This window comes from Crocuta crocuta, unplaced genomic scaffold, assembly GCF_008692635.1.
Source record: "Crocuta crocuta isolate KB4526 unplaced genomic scaffold, BGI_CrCroc_1.0 scaffold41, whole genome shotgun sequence".
In the NCBI taxonomy this organism is placed as follows: domain Eukaryota; kingdom Metazoa; phylum Chordata; class Mammalia; order Carnivora; family Hyaenidae; genus Crocuta; species Crocuta crocuta.
The window spans coordinates 6111799-6134869 of NW_027529428.1; the positions used below are offsets into that span (position 1 = coordinate 6111799).

The following is a 23071-nucleotide window of genomic DNA, read 5'->3' on the forward strand; positions in this document are numbered from 1 at the left end:
AACCTGGCCAAAAAAAAAAAAAAAAAAAGAAAAAAAAAAAAAAAAAAACCCAAAAAACAAAGAACAAAAACAAAAACAAAACAAAACAGCCAAAGGGTATGAAAGAATTGCATACAGATAATAAACAAATGACTTTCGTGGTTACAGTCTACCAACCCTGGACAGTCTCTCAAGAGAATAATAATTACTGATATTTAATTCACTGAGCATTTTTACATCATCTTTAAATTCAACTGTTCTATAGGTGAATAGGATCACACAGAATATTAAAGGACTCAGGGTATTCTGTGTTTATAAAGCACTGCCCTCACAGACACCTAAAAAAATACTAATAAACGTCTTAATAAAGATCAAGATAGGCACTGATCAATTCCAAAATTCTTTATTCATTTTAAGTTTTTATTTATTTTTGAGAGAGAGGTTGAAGATGAGTAAGGGAGGCACAGAGAGAGAGGGAGACACAGAATCCGAAGCAGGCTCCAGGCTCCGAGCTGTCAGCACAGAGCCTGACGTGGGGCTCAAACTCACGAACTGCGAGATCATGACCTGAGCCGAAGTCAGACGCTTAATCGACTGAGCCACCCAAATGTATTTAAAGAAGGCAGATTCACAAACATAAAATCGTGGTGTTCTTGGATGGGCAGGGAGGCAAAATTAGATGTCCTCTCTGGGCATTCCCCCCAACTTGATCACTTTCTCATGGAAGGCTGGTTACATATAACAAAGAGAGAAAGTGGAACCAGGAAGACTGTATGAATCACCTGGAATTCACTCTGAATTAAGACTGGAAAGAGGCCCAATCTTTTGTAAGATCCTTTAAATGAATCTCACGTGAACTAGCATGTGAACGGCATTTAGGATTTCAGGAGGGCTGGCCTTCTGACATAAGCCAGATAAGCAGATTCCCACGTTCCCTGGCAGCAGCTGGTCCCTGCTGGCTTTTCACTTTGTGGGCCCCTCACCTTCCCCGGCACACCCTTCCTTTTTCTCCGCAACCCCACCCTACCCCTACAGAGAAGGGCTGAGTCCACGGGTCATCAGCCGAACACTGTTTTCCCTGGGGTGGTGACGACAGTCAACGACTTCCTGTCCCCAGCAGACGAGGCAGATGGAGGGAAAGGGGCTCTGGGAGGGGTCCTGTGCGGGCAATGGGTAGGAAACGTTTCTGTCTGAAGTCTGCCAACAGAATGCGGACAGGTGCACCTCTGTGGCCCTGAAAGAGCACTTTTCTCTTGAAGGACTTGGGGCACACAAACTCTAACACACAGTTTCCATTCTAGTTTCTTCTCTGCTGGTGAAGGAGTAGAGTGGCAGAGTGAGCCACAAAGGCGGCATTAAAAAAGGATCGCTCACAGCAAAAAGAGCGACTATTCAAAATATCAGAACTTAGTTATCTGAAACACATGAACCATTTCACTTACATTCTGCTGAAAAACATAGGAAGGCCAGGGGCGCTGAGTGGCTCTGTCAGTTGGACACCCGGCTCTTGATTTCTGCTCAGATCATGCATGATCTCACAGTTCATGGGATGGAGCCCTGTGTTGGGCTCTGCCTGGTCAATGGGGAGCCTGCTTGGGATCCTCTCTCTCCTTCTCTTTCTTCTGCTTTCCCCTGATCACTCGCTCTCAAAAATAAAATAAACTGTAAAAAAATGTTGGAAGGCCCAAGACACTTTAGATGGACTTCATTTAACATGGCTTTAATAGGGGCACCTGGGTAGCTCAGTCAATTGAGCATCCCCTTCAGCCTAGGTCATGATCTCACTGTTCCCAGGTTCGAGCTCCATGTCAGAGCCTGGAGCCTGCTTCAGATTCTGTGTCTTCCTCTCTTTCTCTGACCCTCCCCTACTCATGCTCTGTCTCTCTCTCTCTCCCTCAAAAATAAAAAATAAAAAATAAAACATTTACAAATGAATGAATGAATGAAATGGCTATGATTGGGGCACCTAGGTGGCTCAGTCAGTTAAGTGTGACTTCCACTAAGGTCAGGATCTCATGGTTCTCAAGGTCAAGCCCCATATCGGGCTCTGTGCTGACAGCTCAGAGCCTGGAGCCTGTTTCAGACTCTGTGTCTCCCTCTCTCTCTCTCTGCCTCTCCCCTCCTTGCTCTCTGTCTCAAAAATAGTAAACATAAAAGAAAACTTCTTTAAATACTGGCAATGCTAAGTGTTAAGAAGGATACAGAACAACCGTATCGTTCTTAGTATCCGTGGGCGTGTAAACAGGTACGACTGCGAGAGAAAATTATTCGGCAGTAGCATTCATTCATTTTTCGTAAGTCTTGACATGCCTTTGAGATCTTACATGACATTTCTGGGAAAGGAACTTAGTTGGAAAATCACTCCTCTCATCTTCTGTGGGACTAAAATGCTGCATACAAAAATGACCCCTCCCGGATGGTGCTACTATCCCCAGGGTACAGTGAGTCTCAACGGTTTTTTTAACTGCACACCGTGAAACTAATTTAGTGGCTTTTAAAACTATCAAATCAAACAGAAATGACCAGAGTCCAGTGTACATGGCAGAAATAATTATGGTTTTGTGCAACGTTTATTTTGTCAGGACTGGACCGACGGATGGACGGAGAAAGTGATGTTTCTTTTGGAAATTTACCAAACACACCTTTAGGCATAATGCCAAACGGCCAAATATTAAAACCAATTGTTTGCTGAAGCCAAACGCTGCTTCGCAGAAGGGACTATTGGGAAATAAATCTGAAGTTCTACTCAAAAAGCATATTATGTTTACAATTTTATTACTAAAAATTCTAGTAGACCCATGGCAAACACTTGATATAAAAGAGCAGGAACCCTAATTCGTCAGCATGATCCGCTCCGGCCTGATGGGATGTTTGGAAAACTACATGGATGCTCTGAAAATCAGGTCTGTGTAAAAGCAAGATACTTTGGTGCCGAGACAGCTGCTGCCTGTTGTGATTCTGCAGCAAGTTAGGAAGCTTTCCTTCCTCCCTAATAGAAACTGAGTGAGGCTAAGGCCCCTCGTCGCCTCCCGGGCTTGAAGACGTGCTTGCTGCCTGATGGTGCAATGTCACGGAAGCCTGTCCCACAGAAGAGATGGTAGTTTTCCCCAAATTATTAGCAACTGTCCTCTCTCAACACTAATTCTCAATCTATACCCATCGTTTTCTATTATTTATATCATCATTTGGGGGCCCAGAAAATCCACAGCCTGACCATCATCCTTAATTTTTGCACTGTTTTATTCTCCAATAAAAAAAATAGATGTTTATACTTTCAGTTGACCGAATTTCCATACACAAAGCACAAAAGGGGACACTGCAAGAGTTACATACAGAGTATTTGCCTATTTTTCTTTTTTTAAAATTTTTTTAATGTTTTATTTATTTCTGAGAGAGAGAGAGAGAGAGAGACAGCGTGAGCAGGGGAGGGGCAGAGAGAGAGGGAGATACAGAATCTGAAGCAGGCTCCAGGCTCTGAGCTGGCAGTCAGCACACAGCCCGACCCGGGGCTCGAACCCATGAACCGTGAGATCATGACCTGAGCCGAAGTCGGACGCTCAACCGACTGAGCCACCCAGGCGCCCCATATTTGCCTATTTTTCAAAGCGAGTATTATGATAACAAGCCCAATGGGCTGCCTTGGGACACTGGTGAGAAAGGATGGTTACCTATGCCATCTACAATCCTGCTTCATGTACGAGTCCAAGGACGCCAGAAACAACGCTGAGGTGACGCACGCCGCTCTCTGGCCAGTGAGCGGAGGCTGAATGGCAGATTTAGGAAAAAAATCTGAGGTGAATTTCTGTGTATCCCTCGTGTGTATGTGTGTGCACTTTTGCACATATCAGATCATTATGTGAAATATGTATCTTCCTAAAGATCAAAGGCGAGAGAAGTTGAAAAGTGACCACTCTACACCATCCGATCAAATGAGGGATCTGTACAGGACTCTCTAAAGAATGAGTAATATTTCCTCTATTTCAAAATTCAGCACGCAAAACTTAATATTCTCCCATCGGCCCCAGAGACTTAGAATGTTGGAGCTCTTGAAAAGAAAGAAGAGGAAGAGAATTATTTGAATAAGGGAAGATCTTGGAAAAAATAAGAATTTACCATATACATAGAGTTCTCACATTTGTCTAAGAGAATGAAGGTAATATCACTTCTTAATTTATATTCTGTGGGTATGAAAAAACTGCCACCATCATTGAATGTTCTCAGGGCAAATAGAAGTATTAATATTATTTCTACTACACATATTTAAATTATTCCATTAAACATGCATGATGAAACAGGATGTTTTCTGCTCAAAACAGAGTGAGTCTACGTGATAGTATCCAAGAGTCAAGGCCATCATTTTGCCCGCAGGGTAAGAGGAAACAGCTGTGCTCTGTTGGGTCAACACAGGCTCCCCTGGGCTTTCTGGATTCCAACGCCCATAAATGAGGTGGTTAGCTCAGAATAGGCTTCTTGGTGAAGATCTCTCTGCATGTCAAGCCCACTGCTCTTGAATCTAAAACACAGAGGCTATAATTCTTGCAGAGAAAATCATCGTGGGAGCACAATGACATTTAAGAGTAAGTTTCTTCCCTCACACTTCCGTTCCTGGATTCCTTAAATCAAATCCAGTGAAGTCTATTTGCATATACACCCTTCAAGGATATAGCTAATAGAAAAGAATATGAACCTAATATTTCCATCTCTCCTCACACCAACACCACCTCTTCTCTGCCTCCTCCCCTCATCCAATCCAAAATAAATAAATAAATAAAATAAACCACTGAAGAATTTGAAAGGTGTCTTGATTTCAGCTGCAGGGCTGGCAGACTCGTTAAAAACAGTAGCCAGTGTGTTTTCTGACAAGAGGGTTCTGTTTATTAACAGTGTGCCTTTCTTAACCATTTTGTTTTATTTTTCTTATGCTTTTTAGTGCCTTTCAGCAAACTTCGTTACTTTTACATCTTCAGGAGCCGTAACTACTGGGTATTTTTCTTTCTTCTCTGCAGTGTAGCATAAAAATCCCAAAGAGCAGGGTTCAAAGCTTCCGACGACATGCTCGTTGCCAACTCTGTCCTGACTGGCTACAAATTAGAGAGGAAGCAATGGCCCCTGAAGACCAGCAGGTCTTTCACTCCCAGACACACTGCTTCCAGAGTCACTCTGAGGACACCTCGGGCAAGATACGTAAGAGAAATCTTTGTTTCGGTCCTTGGAATTTAAGTGATAAAGGTGACACTGGCCATGCCACTTTGGGCAAAAGGCAAGATGAATCCAAGGGCCGACTCATGACAGCAAGTTATTGTACAACCCAGGAACTAAGAATGGTTTTACCTTTTTTTTTTAACTTAATTTTGTAATGTTTATTTTTGAGAGAGAGAGAGAGACAAATGGGAGAGGGGCAGAGAGAGAAGGAGACACAGAATCCGAAGCAGATGCCAGGGTCTGAGCTGTCAGCACAGAGCCTGACTCGGGGCTCGAACCCCTGAAATGTAAGATCATGAGCTGGGCTGAAGTTGAATGCTTAACCTACTGAGCCACTCAGGTGCCCCAGGATGGTTTTACATTTTTAATGGTTGGGGAGCAGGAGCATCAAAGGAATAATAATATTACAAGAAACGTGAAAATTATCTGAAACTTAAATTGCAGTGTCATAAATAAAGTTTTATTGGAACAGAGCCCATTTTTGCATTCTCTTCTATGGCTGCTTCCGCTCTACGACGGCGGAGTTGAGTAGTTGCAACAGGAACCACCTGTGGCCCACAAGCCTGAAATATTTACTACGAGGACCTTTATGAAGAGTCTGCCCACCCCATCCCCTGGCCCCTGTTCCTGTTAGGAACGAGTCAGCGGGTCAGATCACAGGAGCATTAGCCCCAGCAGGAAGGGTCCAAACCGGTCTCTCACAGACCCCACAAGTAGCATGGGTCTCAGCCTCATCCTGGGCGAAATAACTGGCTGACTACACATCCAGGATTGAGACAGATGATTCTCTAACACGAAAATCTTTCATCCAAAACAAAATTCCCCATCTAAACCCGTTTGTGGGACACTTATCACGAGCCAGGCACCGTGCAAAGTGCTGATTTGCTACAACCCATATAATCTTCAAAATAATCCTGGGGTGGGGAGACTAAGTGGCTCAGTCAGTTGGGCGTCCGACTCTTGATTTTGGCTCAGGTCATGATGTCACGGTTCATGAGTTCGAGCCCCACGTCAGGCTTTGCGCTGACAGCATGGAGCCTGCTTGGGATTTTCTCCTTCTTCTCTGCCCCTCCCTCGCTCAGGCTTTCTCTTTCTCTCTCAAATAAATTTTAAAAAGAAAAAAAAGGGGGGGCACCTGGGTGGCTTAGTCAGCTGAGCGACTGACTTCAGTTCAGGTCATGACCGCATTGTTCATGAGTTCGAGCCCCGCATCAGGCTCGCTGCTGTCAGCCTGTGGTCGCAGAGCCTGCTTCGGATCCTCTGTCCCCCTCTCTGCCCCTCTCCCACCTGCACTCTCAAAAATAAACAAACATTAAAAAACCAAAAAAAAACCCAACCCGAGGAGAGAAACACTTCATCGGTGGCCTATTTTACAGCTGAGGTAACTGAGGTTAGAGAAGACAAGTAACTACTCCAATCTACACAACCGGAAAGGGGCAGACGTGGGGTTTAAACCCAGGCCTTGTGGTCTTAGGGTCTGGATGGGGCTCTGAGCGGTGTGAATTTCAATGCCAGCAGTCTGGGATTTAGCGAGAAGGAACAAGGCAATGTATGCAAAGTACTTAGTGGAGTTCCTGAGGCATTTTATGCGCCCACAAATTTAGCTACTATCATTTACTACCAATTGTTAGCGGATCTGGGGGGTCATCCCTTATGTCTTCATCCTCATTGGCAAGGCAGCCACTTACCCGAATCTTGTTCCTGCACATCAGAGAAGTTAACATTTATCACACCCCGAGAGAGAAATCTTCACATTTTTGTTAAGCAAAGGATAATACTTAATATTACATCTCTGCAGGGTTATTAAAGAATTAAATATAAGTTTTAAGTTATCGTTTATGAAACCTATAGCTACTATCTTTAATCTACGCAAGGCATCACAACAAAATGCAACAGCCTGGGTGGTTTAAACAACAAGACCTGAGTTTCTCACATCTCTGGGGGCTGCGCTGGCTCCGAGCAAGGTATAAGCCAATCTGGTTTCTAGAACCCTCTTCTTGACACGCAGAAGACCGCCTTCCCACCGCATGTTCATGGTGGCCTTGGTGTGCATGAGTGCACACAGAGATTCTCTCAGAAAACCACTGATCCCACCACATGGGCCCCATCCTCAAGACTTACTCTGACCCTAAGTGCTTCCCCAAGGCCCTGACCCAAATTCCACCTCGCAGGGGGTGAGGGCTTCCATTCATGAGCTAGGGGCGGGGTGGGGAGGGGCATAAACACTGAGCTCACAACAGCTAGGAGTACAGGATTACAGAAAAAACAGAAATGCATGAACATGTAAATGCACCCATGTTGGGACAGAGATTCAGTAGTAAAAATGATAAAAAGGTTTATCGTGACCTTTAAAAATCAGCTTTTGGGGAATATGCTTATATAAAAAGTGCTGGTTTGGTGGTAATATTACACATTCAATCAGCTACGGAAAACAAAGATATGCATAGAAAAAAACAACACCAAAATGCTAACAGTTACTCTGGGTGGTACAACTATGAGCCATGTTTATTTTCTTCCTTTATTTTCTAAATTGTCCACAAAGAATGAGAATCCCATATATAATCCGGGAAGCCTGGTTTCTTCTAATACCCTATTGAAGCACAACTCATATGTTATTTGTACTCTATGACCAGAAGTTTGTTTTTTAAGCTTATTTATTTATTTTTGAGAGAGGGAGGGAGAGTGGGGAGGAGGGCAGAGAGAAAGGGACAGAGAGCATCCCAAGCTGTCAGCACAGAGCCTGAGGTGAGGGCTCGAACTCTCAAACCATGAGATCATGACCTCAGCTGAAATCAAGAGTCGGATGCTAATGGACTGAGCCACCAGGAGCCCCAGCAGAGTAGTTTTTAATACTGGGTCCGCTCTGCCTCCTTGATCTCACCACACACACACACACACACACACACACACACAGAGTCGGTGGGGAGATATGCAACCACGATGCCGGATGTGACACTAAGTCACACTGACGGTGAGATGTGTGGGCGGTGCCGGCTGTAGAAGAGGTGGCATGCACTTTGTTTTTGGAAAGATCAGAGGATGCCGATGCAAGTGGGCAGGGCTGACCCAAAAGGCGGAGCCTGTGTCCAGGAGGCCTGGAGGCCAGGGTGGAGGAGGAAAGTCAAGGAAATCCACGGGCCTGAGCCCGGCAGGAGAAAAGACCTGCTGTCTGGAGACAGAGACGTGGACTGGACAGGGGGTTCTCAAATGTCTCCGAGACCCACATTCAGAAATACGCTGCACAGCAGGACTCAGGAAACACACACACACTCAACCCTAAGAAACGTTTCACAAAAATACTTATCCTTACTTTGAGTGATATCTTCTATTCTTGATCTCTTCTCTTTCCTTTCTTCTTAGTAAGATGCTAGTCATCACCCACTAAACAGACTTGGGGACCTACCACTGGGTCACGGCTCACAGTCTGAAAATACACCTGGCCAGAGCATTTAACATATGAGTGTGTGTAATCTGTGTCGATGGGCCAAATGGAAATTCATTCAGATTTAGAAAGCTGGTACTCTTGGCAATAATAAAGTACTCTCGGATGATAAAATATTAAAAATGGCCTTGGAAATGATTGTTATTTCAAGAAAATTTTTTTTTATTTTGAGCAAATAATAAGCTTAAAATTCAGACTTCCTGAGTGGGACTCGAACTCATGAACCATGAGATCATGACCTGCATTGAAATCGGACACTCAACCAACTGAGCCACCCTGGTTGGGCTCACTGCTGTCAGCCTGTCAGTGCACCTGGGTGGCTCAGTTGGTTGAGCGTCTGACTTTGGCTCAGGTCATGATCATAACGGTTTGTGGGTTCGAGCCCCGTGTAGGGTTCTGTGCTGACAAGCTCAGAGCCTGAAGCCTTTTTGGGATATTGTGTCTCCCTCTCTCTCTGCCCCTCTCTCACTCCCGCTCTGTCTCTGTCTCTGTCTCTCTCAAAAATAAACATTAAAAGAAAAGACTCATGCTAGCAAGACAACATGATATAAAAAAGTCTCCTTTTATTTTAAACACCCCTTTAAAACCTGATATAGGGACAAAAACATGTCCTGATATAGGGACAAAGACTGTGTCTAAGAACAAAAAAAGAAAATCTCTGGAGACGTGGACGGAACTTAAGCAAGGTGTTCACTTGAAGCTTACCTGATGGGCACACAGGGGCCAGATCTGTAGCTGAGGCCATTTTACTATTTCTCGTTAATGCCAGAACTCTCATATAACAACACAAACTCTGGATGAATGAGAAATATTATCAAACACAACAGGAGAAAGTAATGAGAGGGCAATGCATAAGCAATACCCTGAACTGAGCTCCTCTCTGTTCAGAAAACAAAAGGACTTAGATTTTCTTCCGCAGCACAGACACAAAACTCTGCCAAAACCCATATTCAAAATTACAACAGAACCGATGACAACAGAGTGGGTTCAGAGAGGCCGTCGGTAGGAAACCAACAAGATGCCTAAGTACTCATTTCTTCCAAGATCATGTACGTATGAATACAACAGCCTCTAAGCTGGAAATTATTCCCTTCTTGCATCCTCTCTCAAGACAGACAACGGTGCTCCTTCACAAGGTTTACTGCATGTTCCTGAGGGTCTGGTTCTGATCATGCAGGTGGTGAGCCTCGCCTGGCCTGGTGGCCCTAATGCCCTGGTTGGAGCTCCGCCCACCGGCCATTTCAGGGCCAGACCTGGCAGCCGGCCGCAGGTTCGGCCCAGGCAGGGAGGACGACCCAGGCGATCAGTTTCTTCTCCCAACCTGCCTGGTCCCTTAAGTCCAGACTGTTCATGTTTGAAAGGAGGGGTGAGACACAGCCCTGGAGGCCTGGAAAGACCCCAGGAGTCCAAGGACTTCCCACAAAAGGCCAGGGGAGAATGGATGTTAACCCAAAGAAATGCTCAGGTATTTTCCCACAGCAGATCAGACGCTGGGAGGAGGAAGAAAGAGAACGGGGTTGGATTTCCCCTGGAGAGCGGTAAGGCCAGACAAATGAAAAGCTGTGGTTTTCTGGGGTTGTAATTAAAATAGGGTAATTACAGGATCGTTCTGATGAAAATCTCCCTTCCACTCCAGGCCTGGGCAGGAGCTGTTATAATACACTCCTAAGGGTCTTTTTTTTTTTTTTAATTTTTTTTTTTTTTGAAAAAGACAGACACCGTGTGAGCGGGGGTGGGTCTGAGAGAGAGGGAGACAGAATCAGAAGCAGGCTCCAGGCTCTGAGCTGTCAGCACAGACCCCTATGCAGGGCTCGACCTCATAAACCATGAGATCAGAACCTAAGCTGAAGTCTAACACTTAACCAACTGAGCCACCCAGGTGCCTCCTGAGGGTCTTATATTCTTTGACTAAAACCTCAGGCTCAGGGCACTTTCACACCCACTCCTGAGGTTGCAAGGTGTTCATGGATTTGTGTGTGTGTTTGTGTGTTTGTGTGTGTTGTTAACTCCTTTTCATTCATGGATGCCCAGATGATCATTTATCATTTTATGAACATGGGGTCATCGGTTGAGGGAAGGCAGGGGATAAAGACATTGGAATTTGCCCTAAAACGTCTAGGAAAACCCTCATCCCCTACTAAATCTTTGAGCCTGCAGAAACACTTGCTGTTTACAATGTGGATGGGATGACAGTGAAAATAACCCCTGTCCACAGGGACAGAAGAGGGAAAGCCCTGCGCTCTCTAGGATGGTGGCTCCTCACCGATATGCAGTGGGTTATGTAAATTGCAGGCTTTCATAATAATTGCCAGGAATCTGCTCTCCTTCAGTGCTCGCTATCCAGCTACAGAAGTAACCTGCCTTCTCTCATCATCTGGTCTAACAAACCCCAGGGCTTTACCTACGGTCTTAAGACATTTAGTAGAGACTTAATACTCAATTTTTAACTAGGAACAAAAAAATTTTTAGCTCTAAAATTATAATAACATTTATTCCAATCAGTACAATGCTATGTTCTTAAATTTATCATTATATCCCTAGGTGTATATAAATGCTGTTTTCTTTAAAAACAAAGAAGGCGGCTCCTGTTTTCTTTTTTTTAATTTTTTTATGTTTTTATTTTATTTTTGAGAGACTGAGTGCAAGCAGAGGGCGGGTCAGAGAGAGAGGGAGACACAGAATCCGAAGCAGGCTCCAGGCTCTGAGCCATCAGCGCAGAGCCCAACGTGGGGCTTGAACTCACAAGCCGTGAGATCTTGATCTGAGCTGAACTCGGGCACTTAAGCAACTGAGCCACCCAGGCACCCCGGCTTCTGCTTTCTGTCTGAGCCCTACTTAATGTACAAGGTGACCGGTGGGCTGAGAACAACTCCCTTGATGGAAGAACTGTCCCTCTTCTAGAGAGAAGCACTGAAAATCCTCCTTCCTGGAATGAAATATGCAAACTGCTACAAAGCAAGGTCTGAACTTGAATATACGGCTTAACACTGTCACCTCCAAAGCAGACAGGAAAAAACAAGATGGGAGAACAATATTTTGCACAGAGACTTAATTTCAAAAAACTAGCAGAATATATATTCTTAGATCTCAAATCTACAGAGTTGATGCCACTGAGTTATAACTGACTTTATATATTTTTCAAACATAAAAGTCCCAAGAGCCATTCAGGAACAACAATTGATTTTTTATTTATTTACTTATTTATTTATTTTTGCCATCAGACTGTCACTGGACACATTTCTGCAGGGCCACCCTGATGTTGTATGCCTCTAGGCAACTGCAGGGAAAAAAAAAACAGTAACAAACAAAAACCAACCGCACCGTCCAGTGTAGCTAGAGTCTAAGTGAAATCAGATCAGGTCTAATTAAGAATATATTATGTCTCCACCCAAGCCCTCTCCCCATCCTTTCCCCTCTCTCTGTCATGGAAATCTGGACGTGGGAAAAGCCCTTCAAGCACTGAATCCTTCCATCTGCGGGCAACTGGCTGGCACCGAGCACTGAGAACAAGTGGGTAGAGGACCCACTGACAATGTCCCACGGCTCCCTAACGAGCACAGGATGAAATGATATAGAAATGCGGGGAATTATTTGAAAAGCTGCTCTAAGGCAATGAACCCTTACAAACAAATGAAGAAACCCTGGACCAGGCTGGGTGTGGCCTCACTCGTCAAGGTTAATCCAGCAAGGCAATAAAAGAATGGGGGCCAGAACTTTATTTCCTAACTAATGTCCACTTTCCATTACTATATTCTTTTATAAATGTTTATTTATATCTTTTGAGGGGGGAGGGTAGCACATGAGCAGAGGAGGGGGAGAGTGAGAGAGAGAGAGAGAGAGACAGAGACAGAGAAAGAGAGACACAGACAGAGAATCCCAAGCAGGCTTCCACGCTGTCAGCACAGAGCCCGAAGTGGGACTCGATCCCATGAACCACGAGATCACAACCAGAACAGAAACCAAGAGTGGGACGCTGAACCGACTGAGCCACCCAGACACCCATTACTATATCCTGCCTCCGCTTCCTCCAAATCACAGCTTGGTCATAACATCACCCTATGAGCCTGCCTTTATGCCTGAAGTCCTACCATTAGAGGAGTTCATTTGAAAAAAGAATTCCTTTCAGGAATCTGGTGTTTAACTTCTGAGATGAGATGAGATCGGGTGCGTTCAGGGTGGTGTGGCCGTAGACTGGAATCTGGTGTTTAACTAATCTTATCCTTTAATGTAAGCACCCTGGGGAAGGAGATGTTGACCAATCAGTGACTCGTTTAAGCCTGCAGGTCAGTTTGTTCATCACATGTGAACCAGTGAGTTTGTTCCCAGAGCCCTGTGGAATTAAAGAGTCAGAGAAACCAAGTTCCAAGTGACTTCAGAGGAAAACCGGGACAGTTTTGAGCAGATACACTCTTGGAAGGCTCTCTGGACATGTGGCCCTAATCCTGTGAGGTACAATAATCAGAGCGTAACCAACAGTTGGCTGTGACGTTCAGGTCTGCCAAAGGTTAGTTCTGGAACATGGAGACCAAGGGGAAATCCATTCAAGAGTAGACAGGGACCCACACTAATCTTAGGGTCATAGTACGTTGGAAAGACACAGGTGTGTTAGCAAAAGGTCCACGTGGCATGGAGCAGGTGTCCCAAGCAGGGAAAAAGCAGACCAGTGACAAGGACTCGGGGCAAACTAGGGCGCAGATTCCCCGTGCCAGTACACAAAAGAGTGCGAGACCAGATGTCAAGACACTGGAGACACCTAGTACCAACCAAAAATCAGAAAATGGGCCTGAGCCCATTGCGGAGGACAGAGCTCCCAGCAAGCCAGTGCCAAGTCCTGGGCACACCGTAGAGCCCCAATACTTAGGTACAGAATTGGGTCGTCGAGAGTAGGAAGGCATCAGGCAAGTACTAGAGGCAAGCCTGTCACTTGGACAGGCTCCCTGAAAGAGGAAGTGGACAGTGACCCCAGGCAGTGACTCCTACTTCATGGTTCAGTGGTTCACAGGCCCAGGTTCTGGTCAGCAGCTGTGTGGGTGACTCAGATTTAGAACCTGAGTGCAGAGGGATAAAGAGAATGACTTATTCCCTAACAGAAGAACAAGGCTGAGAACAAGGTCAAGTTTGACATAGTATTAAGAAAATGAAATTTGGGGGTGCCTGGGTGGCTCAGTCGGTTAAGCATCCTACTTTTTTTTAAAATTTGATTTTAGAAAGAGAGAGACAGAGTGCAAGCAGGGGAGGGGCCCTGAGAGAGGGAGACACAAAATCCAAAGCAGGCTCCAGGCTCCGAGCTGTCAGCACAGAGCCCGACATGAGGCCTGAACTCATGAACCGTGAGATCACAACCTGAGCCGAAGTCGGATGCTTAACCGAATGAGCCACCCAGGCGCCCCAAGCTTCCTACTCTTGATCTTGGCTCAGGTCACAGTCTCACGGCTGGTGAGTCTGAGCAGTGTTGGCTTCACACTGATGGTGTGGAGCCTGCTTGGGATTCTCTCTCTCCCGCTCTCTCTGCCCCTCCCCTCCTCTCTCTCTCTCTCTCAAAATAAATAAACTTTAAAAAACACAAAGAGAAAGAAAATGAACTTTGGAGGGACAGGTTTCTGTTGCAATGACTGTTTCACAGCCAGTTTCCTGCCTAAGAAACCGGCAAGAATACCTCCTGTTCAGATCCTCCCAGGGCCACGGTCAACAAACTTGTACTGACTCATCAAAAACAACCGGCCAGAAAAGCAGCCGCAAGATCCTGTAAACCTGGGTAGGCAACATTTCAGAGAGATTCAGAGGAGTCTGGTTTTGTCAAACAAGGAAACTGAAGATATTCTGTGCTCTCAGACACCTGCCGAATGTGCCGAAAGGCCAGAGGGGCTTCGCCCAGCCTGGCGGACCCCACCTGTGCTCGGGAGTGAGGACTTGGAGGCGTGTCCCCCCACGTCACGGGTTGGGTCAGGAGGTTTCTGGAAGACCCAGCCACTCCAGAATACTCTCCAGGTGGAAACCAAATCTTTGTCTCATGCAAGGGAGTCAATTCAAGTGTCTCCTGTGAGATGAGGGAATCCCTTAAGAGAATCCATGACTTTGTCAGACCAAGCAAAATCCCTGAATTAAAGGGATCTCACAAAGACTTCAAGGCTGCCTTCAGATCCTTGTAAGGGGGCCTGAGACAGACCCTCCAGCAGGAGAATAAACTGAGGTAGGTCTCTAGAGTCTGCCTTAACTTGAATTTCCTTAACTTGAACTTCAAACTGCCTCAGGCTCCCTGGAAATCTGGAGACTAGGAAAGGACCACGTTCAGTGCATCCTTTGGTCCCAAGAATATTAAACCAAAGCAGGTTATCAGGTTTTAAGGGATGCTTATGAGTTTTTAAATCCCATGCGAATCAAATCCACAAATAAAAAACTCTCCCCCAACTCCTATGCCAAGAGTCGGGTGAGGAATTTGCTTTGTGATTTTCTAAAAATTCTACAGAAGTCCAAGCATAAAGTGGGAAATGACTGGCAAGAATTCCTTAAGAGGAAGTCTCCACAGCAGTCCCACCAGTGACTTAAGCGACTTCTAAGCTGTAAGCTGTGACCCTCCTTAACACTTGGCTGCACTCCAAACACCCACAGCCATTGTTAACATCCTGACAAATACAAGCAGATACGCGCAGAGGGCTGGCATGCGGACAGTCTCACTTTCTGCGGGGAGCAGTGCTGTTTCCACAATCTGTTACTCCAGGCCCATGGCTTTCTCTTTAATTCGGGACAAATTTCTCCAGTTCACACTCCTACGTGTGCAGATCAAGTCCCCTGGCTTCTCTGGGAGAGTGGGGCTCAGCTCCAAGCAGTCCGGCAAACCAAGCTTAGATGAGATACCACGTTATTTCATGGTGCCCGAGTCAAATGACGTTTCTCGCTTCTTTTTTTGACTGGCAAACTCTTACTCAGCATTCTAGACTCTGCTTAAATTTCCCCTCGTAGGTGACACACCCAGAGCTTCCACAAAACTCTCTGTCTTGGACTTCCCAGCCCTTGGATTCCTGGCTCTCTTCTGATGCGCTGTAATCTTTCTGTTTAAAGCATGCGCACGCATTTTTGGTAGGAAAGTAAACTGGTACAAACTTTTAGGAGAGCATTTCGGGAATGTCGATGAAAATGACGATGCACATATCCTTTGACTCAACAATCGGACCGCCAGAACATTCTCTTGTGGATCTACTCACACCGAGTAAGCAGCAAGGCTGCTGTAACTATTTAAATGTGGAAACAATCTAAAAGAGCATTCTAATCTAATGCTCTAATCTAATGTGCAACGATCTAATATAGGTCTTGTTAAACAGATACAGTGCAATATCACGTGATCATTCAAAAGAACCAGGGAGCTCTCTCTATACTGTTACCTATAAGGTTTCCCTCAAACTCCTTTAAAGTTTTGGTCATCTTTTTTTTTTTTTCAGCTTTATTAAAGTATGATTGATGAGCTGATAGAAAATCTTGATGTAACGGCTCACATCAGCCCGCTGAAATTTGTCTCTCTGTCCCTCTCCCTCTCTCCGTCTCTATCTTTCACGTGTTTTGTCTTCCCCTGAGCATTAAACAATTGAGTATAACTTTGGCAACGTTTTCACTGGACATGAAGTATGAGGTGAAGGGGATCAGAATATGCCACCTCAAAGTAGGCCACTTTGGCATACAGATAATTTGGAGCTGAAGGCAACTGCGAAAACGTAGACACAGGAAGAACTCTGTGCCTTCTCCCCATCTACCTAAAAGCAGGGCATAAATTTCCTTTATGAAGGAGTTCTGTCCCTGTACAGGAAGGACTTTTATTATTAGAGATGGAGATGACATGTAGTTGTGTCTACATAAACAAACCTTACTAAAATAACCCTTATCTTCGATTACTTCCCCATATTTACCTTTCTATAATTTAGTACCCCTAGAAACCAAAACCTCTCTTTCCTCTGTCTAGTCACTTCTCCACTATGTATCACACTTCCAAAATGGCAAATAAGCGTCCAAATCAACCCCTTTCTTGAATTTTCACTTCTTCTGTGTATAGCCCCTCTGCAGGTAAAACTGAAAACATCAATTAATTTTGTGTGCCTTTTCTTCCTGTTAATCTGATTTTGTGTCAGTTTAATTTGCAGGACCCAGACACAGAACATAAAAAGGTAGAGGAAAGATTTTTTTCCTCCCTTACACAGGTCTGTCAGAAAAGCTCACTGCAGGGGCGCCTAGGTGGTTCAGTCGGTTAAGCGTCCAATTTCGGCTCAGGTCATGATGTCACAGTTCGTGGGGCTGTGGGTTTGGGCCCCACGTCAGGAAGCACAGAGCCTGAGCCTGCACCAGATTCTGTGTCTCCCTCTATCTGTCTGCCCCTTCCCTGCGCTTACTCTTCTCTCTCTCTCTAAAATAAATAAATAAATAAATAAATAAAACATTAAAAAATTACAAAAAGAAGAAAAGCTCACTGCACTAGTGACACCAGAGTCAAGCTGTGTGAATGCTGAAACACAAGATGGAGGGGACACCACTACTTCCAGAAGTGGTACTGATGGCTACTGCCTCCAGCCTTTGCTGCTTTATAGTGTAGCTAGAAGATGCACCCAACCCCAGCCTACCCCTTCTTCCAAACAAAGACTTTATTATGTATCAAGACCTTTTACGTATTTGCCATGAATAAAAAGTTTAGTTGCTGCAAACAACTAATCTCCTTTACAAGGAAACAACAATTCCTTTACAAGGAAATAAAAGTTATTCTACTCTCAAAAAGTTTCTGATAGTTTAATAGGGACGCACTGAAAGAGGAGAGTTCTACAACACAGATGCAAATAATGCAACCGCATAAGTTAATAAAGGTGGCTGCCGGAAACAAAAGCCAGTCCTTGGGGCACCTAGGTGGCTTCGCTGGTTCAGCACTTAAGCATCGGACTTCAGTTCAGCTCAGGTCGTGATCTCAGGGTCCATGAGTTTGAGCCCTGCGTCTGGCTGGGTGCTGACAGCTCAGAGCCTGGAGCCTGCTTCCGATTCTATGACTCCCTCCGCCCTTCCCCGCCTCATGGTCAGCCTTGCTCTGTCTCTCAAAAATAAATAAATGTGAAAAACGCTTAAAAAAAGAAACAAAATCCAATCTAATGGAATCCTCATAGATTTCTCTGCCCAAAACACACAGCTTGCACTTAAGGCTAGTGCTCCATTCTCAGGTCAAACCAACCACCACTTCCGAGATTTGAGACCTTAAGTGGTTTAGTTAACCTCATTAAGTCCTACTTCACCCATAAAAATGGGGATATTAGGACCCACCTTACAGGGAAGTTAGAAAATTAAATGAGATTGAACATACAAAATGCTTTGCATAGTACCGGATACTTAGGGCCAAATAAATGTTAACTATCATCATCATCATCATCATCATCCTCATTCTGGAATTTTCAAAATGCTTTCCAAACTTTATTCTGCCACCAGGTATAAATGCAGCATCAAGTTTATGAAGGAAACTATTCAAGCGCATATTTCCAGCCAACCCCACACGCTCACCTTTGACTAATTCATTTATCCAGAGGGGAAAAAATACACAGAAGTTCAGATCATTTTAGATGAAGACTTTTTTCCTCTCAACAGTGTTACATAAGTAGCATCTGTGTGACATCTTTGAAGTTCATGATGTTTTTACTGTAAACACGAAAGAACCCCAAATACTGACGTTTGCTTTTTCAAAGCCCCACAGATATATTTTCATAAGACACATAAAATATTTATGCTGCTTTACTTCCAACACCAAAATCAATAAGCCATTTAAAAGAATTGGTCAAGGTCAGACATCAGGCTTCCAACTACAGTGGAGGGTTATCAAATTGGCTTAGAAAGAGACGATTCTAGTCCAACATTCAATATCCTTTGACCCGTCTTTACAGAATAAAGTCTCAGGATAAAGTCTCTTTGAAAAAGTCTTTGTGGGAATACAAGTTGTCCTCTTCACTCTGAGGGCCTGGTGGCTTCCCCCTAATTGAACAGCAAGGCTTGGGAGGATGGCTGAAAAGAACACTAAGTGCTGTATTTATAAAACTGAGCGGCTACACTGGTCCCAAAGAAGTAAGAGGGTCCCATAAAGAATGAGCTCAAGACTATGAAGTCATGACTGAGTACGATGGTGGCCCATGGGGAGAAGGGAGAGTTTCAATGACAGACCTTGAGTGGCCAAAAGTGACCCTATAAAAAGAAACCAATAAGCAAGGAAAAGTCAAAATGTGATAACTGATTTTTCCTTTTTTTTATGTTTATTTATGTTTGAGAGAGAGACAGAGAGAGAGAGAGAGAGAGAGAGTGCGCGCAAGTGGGGGAGGGGCAGAGAGAGGAAGACATAGAATCCGAAGCAGGCTCCAGGCTCTGAGCTGTCAGCACAGAGCCCAGTGAACCCACGAACCATGAAATCATGACCTGAGCCAAAGACAGACGCTTAACCGACTGAGCCATCCAGGCGCCCTGACAACTGATTTATCATGCAGAGTGTAGGCGACAGTATACTGACTATAGGAAACAAGGCAATCAATAGCCAAACACTTAAAACTGAAACTGAGACACCATTCTGAGGATAACTGTATTTTCTTTTTAGAACAAAATGGATTTGGAGAATGATAATCACTAGACAGGCAGGGATAATATTTATATTTTTATATATTGTTTTTCTACATATATTTCCTAAATTTTTACAATAAAAATATATATTCTGAGGTTTGGAGAAAAAAAGAAGAAACATATTACTTTCATTTTAATTTTTTATTTTTAATTATATTTTTCTTAACAAAATGGGTAAGATCAGCCATCCAATTATAGATAGAGGTCAATCTAAGATATTGCCTGAGATACATAAATCTCCCCCATCAGGCTCGACACCTCCATGGGTGAGACCTTCTTTTATCGTTCCTTGGAACCCCAACGTCTAGCACAAGGCCTAAAATATTAGCTGCATATATTAAAAAATGTTTAGCAGATGAATTTCGGATGTGGCTACAAACCCAAATTCTGGTGTCACCTCAGAAAGGAGGAAAAGAAAATGGTCCCCTTATGGGACATATGTCAATCATCGCAATAGGTATATTACCGACATTATAGCTTAATGTCTCTTGCTACTAAAATCTTCCATTAAGTCCTACGGCCCCCCTACCTAGCTCCCCTGCCTCTGGCGCTGCCTGTGGAATTGACCATGCTGGTTTGCTGGGGTCTTGCTCTGCAGGAAGCTAGAGGGACTACTCCCATGACGTTCCACTTGTGTTTCTTGAGAGATGTCCAGTTCACTCCAACACTTCGAAAGAACCCAAGGGAAGTTTATCTCAGATCTCAGTGCCATCAAAATAACTCTCCTCGGAGCAAGCAGTACATTTTAATTTTATAACGAGTAGGAATCTTATAATTGATCTTTTATCTTTATGCCGGAAGCTGAGAGCCAAATCTGTGGCCAGCCTTTAGAAACCCCGGAGGACCTCTGGGGGTGCACTCTCCACAATAGCTAAAACATGGAAAGAGCCTAAGTGTCCATCAACAGNAAAAAAAAAGAAACCCTGGAGGATCTTACGTCATGCACGTCTGTAAGCTAACTTTTCCTCCGGTTTCTTCTTGTTATTCTTCCCTCCTTCTACATGGCCCTTTCTTGCCTTAACATTTGGGATGAGGCAGGGTATAAACAAACCAAGAAGCCAAAACTTAAATGCAACCCCCTTACCCCTAATTTCAAGCTGCTCCAGACATTTTTCACCCATGCATCTTGCCTACGGGACAAGAAAGTAGAGCTCAACACCACTCTCCTCACATGCAGTCAGCCAGGGGGTCACTTTCATAGGCATCTGTGATCAGAATATCTGACTGGGGACCAGAGGCACTTTCCTTTCCGCTCCCACCCCCAGCTTTACCATGCGCAAGACCGTGCATGTGAACGGTCTTTAACACGGTGATGTTAAAGGCAGAATAGCATTACGACTAGGAAACGAAGATTCTGAAGCCAGGCGGATCTGGGTGCTAATCCTGCCCTGCTCTACCCGGCTACTGACCTTGGGCAAGTTATTTAACCTCTCTGTGCCTTGCCTTAATTTCCTCGCCTGTGCAATGGGAACAATAATGATACTGACCCAACAGGGTTGTTGTGAGAAGTAAATGAGTTAATACTTGTAAAGTGATTAGATCAGCGCCTGGCACGTGGTCCTATAACAGGGCAGTTTTGTTTTCGATGAAGCCAGGCCATGGAATGTTGTTTTTTTTTTTTTTTTTTACTTTTTTAACATGTTCTTTTTGTTTTTATTTTTTTGTTTTTATTTCTGAGAGAGGGAGAGAGAGACAGCGTGAGAAGGGGAAGGTCAGAGAGAGAGGGAGACATAGAATCCGAAACAGGCTCCAGGCCCTGAGCGGTCAGCACAGAGCCCAATGCAGGGCTCGAACCCACGACCCGCAAGATCAAGACCTGAGCCGAAGTCGGCCGCCCAACCGACTGGACCACCCAGGCGCCCCCAGGCCATGCAATGTTTCAAGTCTGACTGAAAGTAGCATTTCTCGTTGTAAATTAGCAAACTAACAAACCGATTTCTATGGTGACCTTGACTTTGGATCCTATTAAAAACTCAGTGTGGCGTCAAAGCTCTGTCATACACGGGCTTCCTGATTTGCTGAAGAGGACAGAGCGCAGGGTCCGACAACAAACTGGTTTGTGGGAATGTATCCCCAAGGGTAGCAGTGGATCCTTCAGTCAAACCTGAGTTGCCCCGCTACTCATGCACACACTCACACACTCCGGCTGCAGACCGGGCATCACTTAAAGGTCTAGAGAGATGAAAAAGCTCATGAACAACTTCTCAGGACATTCTTTAAAATAAAGTACTTTTTGGGGCGCCTGGGTGGCTTAGTCGGTTAAGCGTCCGACTTTCGCTTAGGTCATGATCTCACGGTTCCTGGGTTCGAGCCCCGCGTCGGGCTCTGTGCTGACTGCCAGCTCAAAGCCTGGAGCCTGTTTCAGTCTGTGACTCCCTCTCTCTCTGACCCTGCCCTGCTCACGCTGTGTCTCTCTCTCTCTCCTAGAAAAGAAAAAAAAAAAAAACATTAAAATAAAGTACTTTTATGAGCTACCGAAGTACAATTCTGCTTTGTTGGATACTTGAGGTCCTGATTTACATCTGAATTTAGAAAGCTGCTACCTCCTACACGTGCTCTTAAAATGCAAGCTCCTCACCAGATTCCACTTATGAAGAAACACAGAATGCAACACCAGCCACACCTCATTTTTGCTCACAGCAAAGCCAAAGTCCCAGCAACTTCTTCACACCCTGCCCACCAGACAAATTTAAGTCCTCGGTGAATGGCTGTCACAGATATGAGTGTGTACATAATTTTCAAATTAAATGACTTGAAACTCCACTGTATGGGGGCAAAGAAAGAAAACTAGATAACCCTGAGAGGTATAGCATTCTCAGTCAAGGTTATTTCTAAATTTGATGTGAAAGGATACATACATTTCAGCTCATGCTATACTGAAGTTACAGGAGACTGGAAGAAAAAAAACCCGAGAATGTATCAGGGCCATTTATCTTCCATTTCCTATGTTTCCGTAATTACTCACCAAATGAATGCACGAGTTTGTTACAGTATTGAATTGAAATACGTCAGCCCCTTTCACATTCTGCTTTCCCCATATCACAGAAAATATTCTAAGAATAGAATCAAAAATGAAATGGGGCTGGAGGCGGAGAGCACTGCTTTGAGGAATTTAGGAATCTCGCCCTCTCCAGCTGAGCCCCGCAAATCCACTGGGGGAGTGGAGGCAAAGGACTTGTCCAGCACGATCAAGTGACACTCCCGAACTGCAACAGCCGAGATTACTCTACCGCAGCCTAGATTCTTCTCGCCACGAGCCAGAGTACAGAGTTTTTCTAAACACTTTCTCCGAGATCCCGGGGTCAATTTCAAACGGGGCTCCTCTGTAAAGTCCCGAAGGACGCTCGCTAACCCACCCCACCCTGCAAGCAGCGCACTTCCCGTTCGCTCTGCTCTGGCCGGTCAAGAACTCTAACTTGACAGTGACACACACTGAAAAAAAAAAAAAAAAAAAAAAAAGAGGAAGTGGCTAAAAGACCATGTCAAGGCATATATACATATATGTATTTTTTTAAGAGGGGCAATATCCTTGTCTTCCAGTGAAGCTTCCATGGGACGCAGCCATCACACTCACTAGAAAGTTGCAGCGAATGACAATGTTGCAAAATCGAGGGCGACTCCTCTTTAAAAAAAAAAAATTAAAATTTTTTTTTAAAAAATCCTGGAAATTCTCCTGCGGTCCAAAAGGCTTCCCTCCCCGCAGTGAACGCAACAAAGCGACCCATCCGGGTGGCTCGGCTTCTGAAGGCGAGGCTCCAGGCCGGGTCCGTGCGTGGTCTGCCCTGCCAAGTGGCAGAGGAAGCGCAGGGCACCCGGGAGGCCAGGGCTCTC

General features: G+C 44.8%; 1 protein-coding gene across 1 annotated transcript in view; it reads right to left on the minus strand.

The window, feature by feature from the left end:
- Nucleotides 1-9975, minus strand: part of OSTF1 (osteoclast stimulating factor 1) — a 42653-nt gene extending 32678 nt beyond the window's left edge. Inside the window, exons 1-2 of the mRNA XM_077759291.1 lie at nt 9877-9975; nt 6870-6882 (exon numbers count right to left, since the gene is read on the minus strand). Coding sequence (XP_077615417.1) covers nt 6870-6882; nt 9877-9975 — 112 coding nt within the window. The remainder of the gene's footprint in view (nt 1-6869; nt 6883-9876) is intronic.
- Between the last annotated feature and the right edge of the window lie 13096 nt (nt 9976-23071).